Raw genomic sequence first — 17,098 nt, forward strand, 5'->3', positions numbered from 1 at the left:
CAGATGCTGGCACTAACACCGCACTGTATGAGGCCATAAGAAAACAAGAAAATGCTCATCCAGAAGCGGCACTCCTAGTGGCCGGGGACTTTAATGCATTCAAACTTTAATCTGTTTTACCTCATTTCTACCAGCATGTCACATGTGCAACCAGAGGAAAAAAACTTGAGACAACCTTTATTCCACGCAGAGACGCATACCAAGCTCTTCCTCAACCTCCATTTGGCATATCTGACCATAATTTTATCCTCCTGATTCCTGCTTACAAGCAAAAACCAAAGCAGGAAGTGGTCACATAACACGGATGCTCCGCTACAGGATTGTTTTGCCAGCACAAACTGGAATATTTTTGTGATTCATCCAAATGCTTGAGGAGTACATCACCTCAGTCACCAGTTTCATCAATAACTGCATCCACGACGTTGTCCCCACAGTGACTCTATGTACATATCCCAAACAGACCTGCTGCTTTCATGGAGCGGCACACTAATCCAGACACTTATAAGAAATGTTGCTATGCCATCGGATGAACCATTAAAAAGGCAAAGCAGCAATACAGGACTAAGATTGAATCCTACTACAGCGGCTCTGATGCACGTTGGATGTGGCAGGGCTTGCAAACTATTACGGACTACAAAGGGAAACCCAGGCAGGAGCTGCCCGGTGACGCAAGCCTACCAGATGAGATAAATGCCTTTTGTGCTTGCTTTGAGGCAAGCAACGCTGAAGCAAGCATATGAGAACACCAGCTGTTCCGGTCGACTGTGTGATCACACTCTCCATAGCCGACGTGAGCAAGACCATTAAATAGGTCAACATTCACACGGATGCCGTGCCAGACGGATTACCAGGACGGATTACTCAGAGTGTGAGCTGACCAACTGGAAAGTGTCTTCACTGACATTTTCAACCTGTCCCTGACCAAGTCTGTAATACCTACATGTTTCAAGCAGACCACCATAGTCCCTGTGCCCAAGAAAGTGAAGGTAACCTGATTAAATTACTATGTGCTTTGAAAGGTTGGTCATGGCTCACGTCAACACCATTGTTCCGGAAATCCTAGACCCACTTCAATTCGACCCAACAGATCCAAACATGTCGCAGTCTCAATCGCACTCCACGCTGCCCTTTCCCACCTGGACAAAAGTAACACCTATGTGAGAATGCTGTTCATTGACTACAGCTCAGCCTTTAACACCATAGTGCCCACAAAGCTCATCACTAAGCTTAGGACCTTGGGACTAAACACCACCCTGGACCTGCTGATGGGCTGCCCCCAAGTGGTAAGGGTAGGCAATATCGCATCTGCCATGCTGATCTTAAACACGGGGGCCCCTCACGGGTGCGTCCTCAGTCTCCTCCTGTACTCCCTGTTCACCCATGACTGCGTGGCCAAACACGACTCTAACACCATTATTAGGTATGCTGATGACACAACAGTGGTCACCGACAGCGATGACACAGCCGATAGGGAGGAAGTCAGAGATCTGACAGTGTGGTGCCAGAACAACAACTTCTCCCTCAAAGTAAGCAAGACAAAAGAGCTGATCGCAGACTACAGGAAAAGCACGACCACATTCACATCGACGGGGCTGTAGTGGAGCGGATCAAGAGTTTCAAGTTCCTTGGTGTCTACATCACCAACAAACTATAAAGGTCTTAATACACCAAGACAGTTGTGAAGAGGAGACGACAACACCTTTTCCCCCTCGGGAGACTGAAAAGATTTGGCATGGGTTCCCAGATCCTCAAAAGGTTCAACAGCTGCACCATCGAGAGCATCGTGATTGGTTGCATCCCCGCCTGGTATGGCGACTGCTTGGCATTGGACCATAAGGCTCTACAGAGTGTAGTGCGCACGGCCCAGTACATCCCTGGGGCCAAAATTCCTGCCATCCAGGACATATACTAGGCGGTGTCAGAGGAAGTCAAAGACTCCAGTCTGCTACCGCACTGCAAGTGGTACCGGAGCGTCAAATCTAGGACCGAAAGGCTCCTTAACAGCTACCCAGACTATTTACATTTTACACATGTTGACTGTTACTCTGAGCCAGGAATGCTATGTGTACAAATGGTAAAATAAACACAAAAAGAAAAGGATATGATTTCTTCTTTTTTTGCATACTGAAAATCAAGCACCTTTGTTGTACATTATAAAAGTTTATTTTGATCATTATAAGAGAATGTCATGACAATGTAATCCCAGTTACAATGTGCATTCACTGAGATTACATAATACATTTTAAATAAAGAAAAAACTGAGATTCAGGAGATGCCACCTAAAGAACTGGACAATCATTTATTTTGTTTTTATGTTATCATGTAGAACCACAACTTATACAATATATTGGACAATTAACATTGATTCATTACAAACTAGGATTATTTTCAAATCCTCTTTCTAGAGGGATCAACGTTTAAATATCATGTAATAGTTTCATATCACATCCGATTTGGTTCTCAAAAGTCTAGGATTACATAGATTATACATAGATTTTACTGAAGTTAAATGGTCAAATCTGATGTATATTTTTGGAGTATATACTGTATTTTCAGAGTAATTTACTATGAGTAAAAAGATCCCAATATGAATTTCCCATCTAATGCAGTAAGATTATATCATGCTAGCCTATATTAAAACTATTGTGACCTTACTGTCCCATTGATCAATTACATTTGATTGGTACATTTACTGGCTGACCATCAGTCTACTCAGTGACAGGCGTCTCAAGCGCTACTCCTCACCAATCTCTCTGCGTCTTGGCTCAGGTTGTTGAGTGTGGAAGTCAGTAGGTAGCAGAATGCAGCGAAGACAACCCCACGCTATTATATCATGCTTGCCTATATTAAAACTATTGAGACCTTAATGTCCCATTGATCAATTACATTTGATTTGTACATTTATTTTCAAGCTGCATAATTTAGTTATCTACTTTTAACTGTATTTCCTTGATTGCATTTCCTTGTTTGAAGACAGTGTTCAAGAAAGAATGCAAAAACAGATCTAGATTGAAATTAAATCTTAATTAAACATTATCTCACTCATTGGCCATCAGTGCCTTCATCAGAACATTGTGTGCATCATCAGCCAGCTCGTTCAGACACTTCCTCAACATGTAGTAGGTTGTACTAAAGGAAATCCCTGCTGCAGCAATGCTGCCGACAGCAGGAATGTTACTTAACAGGTATTCAGCCAACGTCACCGCTGATAGAGCTGCACTTTGAAGCAACTTGACAATCACATCTTTGTTTATTTTTTTTTGGTTCAGAGGTGACTTGAGGACTGCTTTCAGCTCCTCCACTGACACATTCATTCTGTTAGCAAGGCTCTGTAGGGACTCATCATCAAGACCGAAAGCGTGATAGTACCTCTGGACCTCAAATACCAATATGCTTACATCTACAGCAATGGAAAGGCCTGGGATAGGTATTGCTGCCACAAAGCCAGATACAAAAGCTAGCCTCCACATGTTGGCTTTGAAAGCCTCCTTCTTCCTCTGGTTGATTTTCAGGGTTAAATTAGGGATGGACAACAGTAGTACATGCCTCTTGTGGTCAGGAAGCTCTTTCTCCATTGTCTCCTCCAGGTCAGGGAAATCGTAGAGACCAAGGTCAAAACTGGAGATGAGAAAGACCTTAGGAGAGCCCAGACCCTGATCCTGAAGCCCTGAGGAGCAAAACAAAGTATGGTCAAATACAATCACAGTAACTAATATGAAAAACAAATTGTTTGTATTTGTTAGCAGTAGAATACACTAATATACAGTACCAGTCAAAAGATTGGGCACACCTAGTCATTCAAGGGTTTTTCTTTATTTTTACTATTTTCTACATTGTAGAATAATAGTGAATACATGAAAACGATGAAATAAGACATATGGAATCATATAGCAACCAAAAAAGTGTTAAACAAATCAAAATATATTTTCTATTTGAGATTCTTCAAAGTAGCCACCTTGATGACAGCGTTGCACACTCTTGGCATTCTCTCAACCAGCTTCAACTGGAATCCCGGGAAACCTTTCTTGAAGGAATTCCCACATATGCTGAGCACCTGTTGGATGCTTTTCCTTCACTCTGCAGTCCGACTCATCCCAAACCATCTCAATTTGGTTGAATTCGGGTGATTGTGGAGGCCAGGTCATCTAATGCAACACTCCATCAAATCAAGTCCCATTTTATTAGACACATTTTTTTAGCAAGGCTCTGCAGGTGACACATTTTCACTGTCTTTTTACTGGTGTTTTTTATTTCTTTACTTACCTATTGTTCACCTAATACCTTTTTTGCACTATTGGTTAGAATCTGTAAGTAAGAATTTCACTGTAAGGTCTACTACACCTGTTGTATTCAGCGCACGTGACAAGTACACTTTTTATTGATTAGACATGCACCGAACACAACAGGTGTTGTGTTCTTGGGATTGCCCCATTTTTTTCAATTTTCGCCTAAAATGACATACCCAAATCTAACTGCCTGTAGCTCTGGCCCTGAAGCAAGGATATGCATATTTGTGGTACCATTTGAAAGGAAACACAATGATGTTTGTGCAAATGTGAATGCAATGTAGGAGAATATAACACAATAGATCTGGTAGAAGAAAATACAAAGAAAAAAGACAATAGTTAAAATTATTTTTACCACCATCTTTGAAATGCAACAGAAAGGTCCCACATTGAGCCATCACTCTGTTTGCCATTCTGATGGTGTCCACAAGATGGCAGCAGTGTATGTGCAACATTTCAGACGGATAACTTGAAGTATGAGCCAACTACATGACATTTAGTGTGAAGTCACCTAGGTACATTTGGGCAAATTGTGAAGCAGACATTCATATTCTAATTTAATTTTTCTGCAAGAATATCATCAAATCTGTATACTTGGATTTTGACTTAGCTTTTCCAGTACTAAAAGCCATATTATAAGTTCAACACTTGCAATACACCCAGTTTTTGTAACCTCATAACTCTCCCTGTTCATATAATTTTTGTCCAAAAGGAAAAGGTTTTCTCGCACAAGGTTAGCAGCTACATTTTGTGACAGATACGGGGTTACCCGACACTGACATAAAGCCCAGCTCATTGGCTATCTAGCTAGCTTTGTTTGACCCCGATTGGTGGTCAAGTAAAGACCGTCCGAGTAATTGGCATGCAATGAAGTTGTCGCTCTTTGACAAAATTTGGTGCCCTATAGCATTTACTACACCCCTAATGATGTAGTGAAGTCTGGTTACGTTCTAGGATCTCTGAGGAATACATACAAATGTGATTTGACTGGTTGAAACAACATTTAGGGTTAGATTTTCACAGATTCCTTCCTTTACAAATTGAACGGGTGGAAATACAACATCGATCGTGCATTCAACATAGACTTTTTTAGGATATGAAAAAGGATTTTATCTAACAAAATTAAACTTCATGTTATCTCTGGGACCCTTTGGATGATAAGTCAGTGCAAGATTTGAGATTTTAAGTACACATTTCACCTTCAGAGGTGAATTTATCAAACCCATCATGGAGAAAAAAGTGTTTTGTTGTTAGGAGCTCTCTTAAAACAATAGCGTGGCATTTTTTTCACAGTAATAGCTACTGTAAATTAGACAGTGCAGTTATTTTACCAATCATTTAAAAAGTGTTTGCGGAGCAAGGAGGCCTACAAACCTGACTTAGTTACACCAGCTCTGTCAGGAAAAATGGGCCAATCATAGCCTCAAGCTCATTACCATAACGCAACATTAACTATTCATGAAAATCGCAAATTAAATGAAAGAAATATACTCACTCACAAGCTTAGCCTTTTGTTAACAACACTGTCATCTCAGATTTTTTAAATATGCTTTTCAACCATAGCTACACAAGCATTTGTGTAAGAGTATTGATATCTAGCATAGCATTAAGCCTAGCATTCAGCAGGCAACATTTTCACAAAAACAAGAAAAGCATTCAAATATAATCATTTACCTTTGAAGAACTTCGGATGTTTTCAATGAGGAGACTCTCAGTTAGATAGCAAATGTTAATTTTTTCCAAAAATATTATTTGTGTAGGAGAAATCACTCTGTTTTGTTCATTACGTTTGGCTAAGAAAACCCCCCGAAAATTCAGTCATTACAACGCCAAACTTTTTTTCCAAATTAACTCCATAATATCGACAGAAACATGGCAAACGTTGTTTAGAATCAATCCTCAAGGTGTTTTTCACATATCTATTCGATGATAAATCATTTGTGGCAGTTGTGTTTCTCCTCGGAAGCAAACTGAAAAACACACGCAGCTGGAGATTACGCAATAATTGCGACGGAGGACACCAAGCGACCACCTGGGAAATGTAGTGTAAAATGGTCAATCTTCCAATGATATACAAATTGGTCACAATGCTGTCAACACTATGGGGAAACGACAGGAAGTCTAAGCTCATTCGTGACCCATACACAGCCATATAAGGACTCATTGAAACACAGCACTTTCAAATCTGGGTGCACTTCCTGTTTGAAATTTCATATTGGTTTCGCCTGTAGCATCAGTTCTGGGGCACTCACAGACAATATATTTGCAGATTTGGAAACGTCAGAGTGTTTTCTTTACAAAGCTGTCAATTATATGCATAGTCGAGCATCTTTTCGTGACAAAATATCACGCTTAAAACGGGAACGTTTTTTTCTCCAATAATGAAATAGCGCCCCCAGAGTTCCAAGAAGTTAAACAAGTCAAAATGAGGCCTCCACGTGCCTGTCTGACTTCCCTACAATGCCTGGGCATGCTCCTGATGAGGTGGCGGATGGTCTCCTGAGGGATCTCCCCCCAGACCTGGACTAAAGCATCCGCCAACTCCTGGACAGTCTGTGGTGCAACGTGGCATTGGTGGATGGAGCGAGACATGATGTCCCAGATGTGCTCAATTGGATTCAGGTCTGGGGAATGGGCGGGCCAGTCCATAGCATCAATGCCTTCCTCTTGCAGGAACTGCTGACACACTCCAGCCACATGAGGTCTAGCATTGTCTTGCATTAGGAGGAACCCAGGGCCAACCGCACCAGCATATGGTCCCACAAGGGGTCTGAGGATCTCATCTCGGTACCTAATGGCAGTCAGGCTACCTCTGGCGAGCACATGGAGGGCTGTGCGGCCCCCCAAAGAAATGCCACACCATGACTGACCCACCGCCAAACCGGTCATGCTGGAGGATGTTGCAGGCAGCAGAATGTTCTCCACGGCGTCTCCAGACTGTCACATCTGTCACATGTGCTCAGCGTGAACCTGCTTTCATCTGTGAAGAGCACAGGGCGCCAGTGGCGAATTTGCCAATCTTGGTGTTCTCTGGCAAATAAAAAACGTCCTGCACGATGTTGGGCTGTAAGCACAATCCCCACCTGTGGACGTCGGGCCCTCATACCACCCTCATGGAATCTGTTTCTGACCGTTTGAGCAGACACATGCACATTTGTGGCCTGCTCGAGGTCATTTTGCAGGGCTCTGGCAGTGCTCCTCCTTGCACAAAGACGGAGGTAGTGGTCTGTGGTCCCCACCTGCAGAACCACTCCTTTATTGGGGGTGTCTTGCTAATTGCCTATAATTTCCACCTGTTGTCTATTCCATTTGCACAACAGCATGTGAAATTTATTGTCAATCAGTGTTGCTTCCTAAGTGGACAGTTTGATTTCACAAGTGTGATTAACTTGGAGTTACATTGTTATTTAAGTGTTCCCTTTATTTTTTTGAGCAGTGTATATATTGATTGGAATTGTTCCCAAATGAGTGAGCGTTCATGTGCAAAGGATTAGTATGTCTATTGTTATAATTATCACTCTGTATTGACTCCTCAGATGACTCCCCCTTTAGTGTAACAAGCCGCCATGCAGGTATAGCCTACTAGGGCACATTATCCCTATCATTTCTTGTAACCATATTTACTTTTTTTTGTATGCATTTCTGTGAATTACTTAGTCATATAATAAATAAATGATTTAAGACAATTGATGTATGGATGACTCATAGTGAAGAAGGGGTTCGTGCAGATATCCAACAATTTACGACGTTTGGAATGAGACTAACGTGAGGTAAAGTAAATACTTCATTAATCAGAAGACTATGGATCAGATATGAAAATATCTGAAAGGTTATATTGGAAAATTATAACTTTGTAATCTGAATATTTTCCTTGGTGCCCCGACTTCCTAGTTAATTACAGTTACATGATTAATCAGTTTGATCGCGTAATACTAATTACAGAGAATCTTTGATAAAAAACGAAGTCTTCAATTTAATTATAGTAAAGACACGACAGTGAGTATGTGGGGACGACGTCATCGATGCACTTATTGATGAAGCCAATGACAGATGTGGTGTACTCCTCAATGCCATTGGAAGAATCCCGGAACATGTTCCAGTCTGTGCTAGAAAAACACTACTGTAGTTTAGCATCTGCTTCATCTGACCGCTTTTTTATTGATCTAGTCACTGGTGCTTCCTGCTTTCATTTTTGCTTGTAAGCAGGAATCAGAAGGATAGAATTATGGTCAGATTTGCCAAATGGAAGGCGAGGGAGAGCTTTGAATGCATCTCTGTGTGTGGATTATAGGTGGTCCTGAGTTCTTTTCCCTCAGGTTGGACATTTAACATGTTGATAGAAATTAGGTAAAACTGATTTAAGTTTAGCTGCATTAAAGTCCCTGGCTACTAGGAGTGCCGCCTATGGGTGAGCATTTTCTTGTTTGCTAATGGCGGAATTCAATGCTATCTTGGTGCCAGCCTCTGACTGTGATTTTATGTAAACAGCTTCGAAGAATATAGAAGAGAACTCTCTCGGTATGTAATGTTGTCTTCAGCTTATCATGAGAAACTCTACCTCGGGTGAGCAATGGCTCGAGACTTCCTTTAAAACTTCTTGCTCCTACTTGAGACGCAGATGTCTCAAGTAGACACCTGGAAATGCAAATGTGCTACGCTAAATGCTAAATGTACTCGTTAAAACTCAAACCTTAATCAAAATTCACATGCAGGGTATTGAATTAAAGCTACACTCGTTGTGAACCTAGCCAACAAGTCAGATTTTTAAAATGCTTTTCGGCGAAAGCATGAGAAGCTATTATCTGATAGCATGCAACACCTCAAAATGCCTGAATGCGACGTAAACAAAGACTTTGCTTATCCGGCGCTACACAAAACGCAGAAATAAAATATAAAACATTCATTACCTTTGACGAGCTTCTTTCTTGGCACTCCTATATGCCCCATAAACATCACTATTGGGTCTTTTTTTCGTTTAAATCGGTCCATATATACCCAAAATAGCTTTCTATGGAAGCTGTGTCATTCAGAAAAAAACATCGTTTTTAAACGCTGCGTCATTTTTTAAAATTAAAAAAGTCGACGATAAACTTTCACAAAACACTTCGAAATACTTTTCTAATCCAACTTTAGGTATTAGTAAACGTTTATAATCTATCAAAATGATTACAGGGCGATGTATATTCAATAGCTCCTCGTCTGCAAATCAATGGCTGCCAATGTGCACATTGAAAACATCCTGGTGGAGACCGGAAGAAACGGAATCCAGTTAGTTGGATTTTCCAACAAAAAACTCAATTGAAAATGACGACAATGGCGACATCGTGTGGAATCTGTATGAATTGCATGCAGGTCGATATTACATTTTTTGTGCCCTTTTAACAACCCATGAAAGTGACTTATGGAAATTATTTTTAGCTTTCAGAGAGCAGTTTTTCTTGCGTTTTTCAATGAAACACACGATCTGTTATAGTCACAGCCGTGATTTAACCAGAGTGTTTTCTATCCACACATACTAATCATATGCATATACTATATTCCTGGCATGAGTAGCAGGACGCTGAAAAGTTGCGCGATTTTTAACAGAATGTTCGAAAAAGGAAGGGGTAGACTTAAGAGGTATATCGTGCACCAGCTGTTGTTTACAAGAATAAACAGACCGCCGCCCCTTGTCTTACCAGACGCTGCTGTTCTATCCTGCCGGTACATCATATAACCAGCCACGACTCCGGGAAGCATAAGGTGTTAAAGTTTTTAATGTCCCATTGGTAGTTTAATCTTCCCAAGAACTTGTCCATTTATTGTCCAAAGGTTGCATGTTTGTGAGCAGAATTGGGGGGAATGGGGTTTATTCGGTCACTGCCTACTCTTCAGAATGCATCCGCCCTCCGGCCTCTCTTTCTCTGCCTCCTCTTCACGCAGATCACTGGGGTCGGGGCCTGTTCCCGAGGGAGCCGTACATCCTCCGCCTCGGGCTCGTCAGAGTCGTGAAAGAAGAAAAAGGATTCTGCTAGTCTGTGGTGAGTAATCGCATTCCTGATGTCTAGAAGTTATTTTCGGTCATAAGAGATGGTAGCGGCAACATTATGTACATAAAAATAGTAAAAAAATAAGTTACAAACAACGCAGATAAACAAACAAAAAAACACAATCGGTTGGGGGCCATTTTAATTTACTCTCCAGGCTGTCTATTTGCCAAGAAGGAGGTGTGTTGAGTCATTGTCCTGTTGAAAAACAAATGATTTGCGCACCAGTGACTTCTGTGGCGTGCCGGGCACAGTGCGCGCTAACCAAGGTTGCCAGGTGCACGGTGTTTCCTCTGACACATTGGTGCGGCTGGCTTCCGGGTTGGATGCGCGCTGTGTTAAGAAGCAGTGCGGCTTGGTTGGGTTGTGTATCGGAGGACGCATGACTTTCAACCTTCGTCTCTCCCGAGCCCGTACGGGAGTTGTAGCGATGAGACAAGATAGTAGCTACCACAACAATTGGATACAACGAAATTGGGGAGAAAAAGGGGTCAATTTTTTTTTTTTTTAAATGAAAATGACAGTCCGACTAAGTGCAAACCAGATGGGATGGCGTATCGCTGCAAAATACTGTGGTAGCCATGCTGGTTAATTTTGTTTTTTCTCAATTTCCACCAGACTGACATGCCCAAAGTAAACTGCCTGTTGCTCAGGCCCTGAAGCCAGGATATGCATAAAATTGGTACCATTGGAAAGAAGACACTTTGAAGTTTGTAGAAATATTACAATAATGTATGAGACTATAACACAATAGATAAGGTAGGAGAAAATTCAAAGAAAAACCACCGGAAACACCAACCGATGTCAGCAGTCTTTGTTCAAGGTTTCAAGCTTGTTTCTTCCAAAACGAGTAAGAAATATGAGATTTACCACAGGGACACAGACTTGGAAATTCGTGTATGTGGGCGCGACGAAGAGGACACGCACCTGCTGATATCGTTTTCCTATTGAACATACTTTTTTCCGTGTGAAAAATTATAGTTTAATTACATTTTTGGGTATCTGAGAACTATATAGAAATGTATTTTGACTTATTGAAACAAAGTTTAGGGGTAGAATTTTGGATTGGTAGAATTTGGGATTCTGTTGAACGAGTGGATTACTCAAAACGATGGCGCCAACTTAACATACTTTTTGGAATATAAAGAAGGATTTTATCTAACAAAACGACTCTACATGTTTTTGCTGGGACCCTTTGGATGACAAATCAGAGGAAGATTTTCAAAAAGTAAGTGAATTTTTAATCGCTTTGTGAATTTATGAAACCGGTCGCCGTACTCAAACAATTGAATGTCATGCTTTCTCTGTAAAGCCTACTGTAAATCGTACAGTGCAGTTAGATTAACATGAATTTAAACTTTCAACCAATATAAGAATTTTATGTAAGTAAGTAAATGTTTAATATCCTTAATTTTTATGATTATTTATTTGAATTGTGCACCCTTCAGTTTCACCGGACGTAGCGGGATGCCAAGCCCAAAGAGGTTTTAAGTGTGCCTTGAATTCTAAATAAATCACAGACAGTGTCATCAGCAAAGCACCTCCACACCATCACACCACCTCCTCCATGCTTCACGGTGGAAACCATCCGTTCACCTACTCTGCATTCCAAAAAGACACTGCGGTTGGAACCAAAAATCTCCAATTTGGACTCCAGACCAAAGGACAGATTTCCACTGGTCTAATGTCCATTGCTGGTGTTTCTTGGCCCAAGCAAGTCACTTCTTATTATTGGTGTCCTTTAGTGGTGGTTTCTTTGCAGCAATTCAACCATGAAGACCTGATTCACGCAGTCTCCTCTGAACAGTTTATGTTGAGATGTGTCTGTTTCTTGAAATCTGTGAAGCATTTATTTGGGCATCAATTTCTGAGGCTGGTAACTCTAATGACCTTCCCTGCAGCAGAGGTCACTCTGGGTCTTCCATTCCTGTGGCGGTCATCATAGAGCTTGATGTTTTTTTGCGACTGCACCTGAAGAAACTTGCAAAGTTCTTCAAATGTTCCACATTGACCAACCATGTCTTGAAGTAATGATGGAATGTAATTTCCCTTTACTTATTTGACCTGTCCTTGCCATCTTTTACCAAATAGGGCTATCTTTTGTATACCACCCCTACCTTGTCACAACACAACTGATTGCTCAAACGCATTAAGAAAGAAAGAAATTCCACAAATATACTTTTAACAAGGCAGACCTGTTAGTTGAAATGCATTCCAGGTGACTACCTTATGAAGTTGTTTGAAAAAATGCCAAGAGTGTGCAAAGCTGTTATTAATGCACAGGGTGGATACTTTGAAGAAACTCAAATCTGAAAATATATTTTGATTTTCCACTTTTTTGTTTACTGCATGATTCTATATGTGTTATTTCATAGTTTTGATGTCTTCACCATTATTCCACAATGTAGAAAATAGTAAAAATAAAGAAAACCCCTTGAATATGTACGTTTCCAAACTTTTTACTGGTACTGTGCATACTGTACATAGTCAGTGTGTAGACAAACCTTTGATGCAGTATTGTCTGATTGTTTCCAGTGTCTTATCCTGTTCAAACGTCTCTTTTCTCCCCTCAGCCTTCATGTCGTTATCAATCTTGGAGCGAACAAAGTAGAACCTCTTCTTCATCTTCTGGATCTCCTTGGCCAGAGTAATGTCATTGGCTCTGAATCGCTCTGATGAGACTATGATGAAGAAATCAAAGCGATCGAATTCAACTTTCTGAAGGTACACTTCTGGTTTGAAGTTAGCGGTGCCAATACCAGGGAGATCCCAAACTTTCATATTTGGGTATTTTGGGTGGGGGTAAGCCTTTGCATCCATGGTGGTTTCCACCACACCCGTTGGAGCAGCGCCATCATCATTATACTTCATGCCTCTGAACGCATTGACAAAGGTAGATTTACCAGAGCCTGTCTCTCCTGTGACAGCAATATTCAGCTCCACATTATTAATCTCCTTCAAACACTCTTGAATCTTGAATGCAGCTGTATTCAAGCTGTTGTTCTTCAATGCTTCTTCAATCTCTCTTTGAACTGCTGAAAGATCTGTGTCATCAATATTCTCCATAATGCTGTTCATTGCAATCGTATTTCCAATAAATGCAAGTGAATGTATGTTTGACAAGGGCGAGACTAGACTGGGACCAACAGGATATGCAACAATATATATATGATAACGCAGTCTTAGAACATGCCCACATCTCAACGCACACACGCACACGCACACGCACACACACACACACACACACACACACACACACATTTTCAAAAACAGGTACACCATAACTGGAAATGTGTATATGAACACATTCATTTTGGCCTGTCTGGTGACATCATCAGGGGGTAAAATAGTTAATAGACCAATAAGAAAGAGAGTTCCAAACCTCGCTGCCAATAACAGCAAAGTTTACGTTTTCCCCTCCCCACTCAGACCACTGTCATGGACATTCTAACCAGAAAGGAAGAGAAACTGCAGTCTCTTCAAAACAACTTCTTTTATTGTAAGATTTGCAAATCAGGAACAGTTAACAATCACTCAAAATGTGCAGAGTTAAGAGCCCAATGAAATACAACCCCTTTGGGTGGTGTGACAACCAATAGCTCTGAGGAAACATTGGTTGTTGACACGAATGCACAGAAACTGTTTCTACAAGGGACCGAAACCGTAGACAAAAGCGGATGTGTTCTAGCAGCAAATATCTCTCTTTCTGTGTGAGTGAGAACATTTGTGCAAAAAAACAGGACATTTCCAAGTTTTCAAATACTGTCTAATCTTTAAGCCTGATCTTATGTTTTCAGTTTACAAGACTGCAGGGGGTGAAATGAAAATAGTATTGTTCCAAGTAAGCTCAAACTTTTTAGTAATTTGACAGTTACTTTTCACAGTTCTACTAGAGTCTAAAGCGTTTTACATTTTTTAATATTACTCTGTTTACTGCTGAAACTGTTCATCATCAATATTCTCCATGATGTTGTTCATGACAATCGTATTTCCAATAAATGCAAGTGAAGGTATGTTTGGCAATGGCGAGACTAGGAACAACTGGATATGCCACATTAAATACAGTTGAAGTTGGAAGATTACATACAGCTTAGCCAAATACATTTAAACTCAGTTTTTCACAATTCCTGACATTTAATCCTCGTAAAAATTTCCTGTCTTAGGTCAGGTAAGATCCCGACTTTATTTTAAGAATGTAAAATGTCAGAAAAATAGTGGAGAGAGTGATTTATTTCAGCTTTTATTTTTTTCATCACATTCCCAGTGGGTCAGAAGTTTACATACACTCAATTAGTATTTGGTAGCACTGCCTTTAAATTGTTTTACTTGGGTCAAATGTTTCAGGTAGCCTTCCACAAGCTTCCCACAATAAGTTGGGTGAATTTTGGACCATTCCTCGTGACAGAGCTGGTCTAACTGAGTTAGGTTTGTAGGCCTTGCTCGCACACGCTTTTTCAGTTCTGACAACAGATGGTCTATGGGATTGAGGTCAGGGCTTTGTGATGTTCACTCCAATACCTTGACTTTGTTGTCCTTAAGCCATTTTGTCACAACTTTGGAAGTATGCTCGGGGTCATTATCCATTTGGAAGACCCATTTGTGACCAAGCGTTAACTTCCTGACTGATGTCTTGAGATGTTGCTTCAATATATCCACAATTTTAATTCCTCATGATGCCACTTATTTTGTGAAGTGCACCAGTCTCTCCTGCAGCAAAGCACCCCACAACATGATGATGCCACCCCCGTGCTTCACGGTTGGGATGGTGTTCTTCGGCCTTCAAGCCTCCCGTTTTTCCTCCAAACATAACGATGGTCATTCTAGCCAAACAGTTCCATTTTTGTTTCATCAGACCAGAGGACATTTCTCCAAAAAGTACGAACTTTGTCCCCGTGTACAGTTGCAAACGGTAGTCTGGCTTTTTTCTGGAGGTTTTGGAGCAGTGGCTTCTTCCTTGTTGAGCTGTCTTTCGGGTTATGTCGATATAGGACTCATTTTACTGTGGCTATAGATACTTTTGTACCGGTTTCCTCCAGCATCTTCACAAGGTCCTTTGCTGTCGTTCTGGGATTCATTTTCACTTTTTGCACCAAAGTACGTTAATCTCTAGGAGACAGAACGCGTCGCCTTCCTGAGCGGTGTGACGGCTGCGTGGTCCGATGGTGTTATTACATGCGTACTATTGTTTGTACAGATGAACGTGGTACCTTCAGGCATTTGAAAATTACCCCCAAGGATGAACCAGACTTGTGGAGGTCTACCATTTGTTCTCGGAGGTCTTGACTTACTTATTTTTATTTCCCCATGATGTCAAGCAAAGAGGGACTGAGTTTAAAGGTAGGCCTTGAAATAGATCCATAGGAACACCTCCAATTATATCAAATTATGTCAATTAGGCTATCAGATGCTTCTAAAGCCATGACATCATTCTCTGGAATTTTCCAAGCTGTTTAAAGGCACAGTCAACTTGGTGTAGGTAAACGTCTGACCCATTGGAATTGTGATACAGTGAATTATAAGTGAAATAATCTGCCTGTAAACAATTGTTGGAAAAATTACTTGTGTCATGCAGAAAGTAGTTGTCCTAACCGACTTGCCAAAACTGTAGTTGTTAACAAGAAATGTGTGTAGTGGTTAAAAAACGAGTTTAATGACTCCAACCTAAGTGTATGTAAACTTCCGACTTCAACTGTATATGATAACACAGTCTTAGAACATGCACACATGCCAACACACACACACACAGACAGAGACCAATTCAAAAACAGGTACACCATAACCTGAAATGTGTATATGAACACATTCATTTTGGCCTGTCTGGTGACATCATCAGGGGGTCATATAGTTAATAGACCAATAAGAAAGAGAGTTCCAAACCTCGCTGCCAATAACAGCAAAGTTTATGTTTTCCCCTCCCCACTCAGACCACTGTCATGGATATTCTAACCAGAAAGGAAGAGAAACTGCAGTCTCTTCAAAACAACTTATTTTATTGTAAGATTTGCAAATCAGGAACAGTTAACAATCACTCAAAATGTGCAGAGTTAAGAGCCCAATGAAATACAATCCCCTTTGGGTGGTGTGTCAACCAATAGCTTTGAGGAAACATTGGTTGGTGATAAAAATGTACAAAAAACTGATTCTAAAAGGGACCGAAATCGTAGGCAAAAGGGGATGTGTTCTAGCAGCAAATATCTCTCGCTCTCTGTGTGAGTGAGAACATTTGTGCAAAAAAACAGGACATTTCCATGTTTTCAAATACTGTCTAATCTTCAAGGCTAATCTTATGTTTTCAGTTTGCAAGACTGCAGGGGGTGAAATTGAAATAGTATTGTTCCAAGCTCAAACTTTTTAGTGATTTGACAGTTACTTTTCACAGTTCTACTAGAGTCTAAAGCGTTCTACATTTTAATATTACTCTGTTTACTGCTGAAACTGTTCAAAATTGGTTGCCATGGCGCCGACAGAGATGGCCGCCTCGCTTCGGGTTCCTAGGAAACTATGCAGTTTTTTGTTTTTTTACGTGCCCCAGGTCATCTTAGGTTTCATTACATACAGTCGAGAAGAACTACTGAATACAGTATAAGATCAGCGTCAACTCACCATCAGTACAACCAAGAATATGATTTTCGCGAAGCGGATTCTGTGTTCTGCCTTTCAACCAGGACAACGGAATGGATGCCAGCCGGCGACCCAAAAAAACGACTCCGTAAAAGAGGGAAACGAGGCGGTCTTCTGGTCAGACTCCGGAGACGGGCACATCGTGCATCACTCCCTAGCATTCTT

The 17,098-nt window shown here is 40.9% G+C and overlaps 1 protein-coding gene across 1 annotated transcript; it reads right to left on the minus strand.

Annotated features, from left to right (window-relative positions):
* Positions 1–2,149: 2,149 nt before the first annotated feature.
* On the minus strand, positions 2,150–13,421 carry LOC139389868 (interferon-inducible GTPase 5-like). Its single transcript, XM_071136862.1, has 2 exons — positions 12,817–13,421; positions 2,150–3,667 (listed from the first exon to the last, which is right to left on the minus strand). The coding sequence occupies exons 1-2, from the start codon at positions 13,388–13,390 to the stop codon at positions 3,039–3,041; spliced, it is 1,203 nt and encodes a 400-aa protein (XP_070992963.1). The 5' UTR covers positions 13,391–13,421; the 3' UTR covers positions 2,150–3,038.
* Positions 13,422–17,098: the final 3,677 nt, after the last annotated feature.

The sequence above is a fragment of the Oncorhynchus clarkii genome, chromosome 30 (genome assembly GCF_045791955.1).
Source record: "Oncorhynchus clarkii lewisi isolate Uvic-CL-2024 chromosome 30, UVic_Ocla_1.0, whole genome shotgun sequence".
Lineage (NCBI taxonomy): Eukaryota > Metazoa > Chordata > Actinopteri > Salmoniformes > Salmonidae > Oncorhynchus > Oncorhynchus clarkii.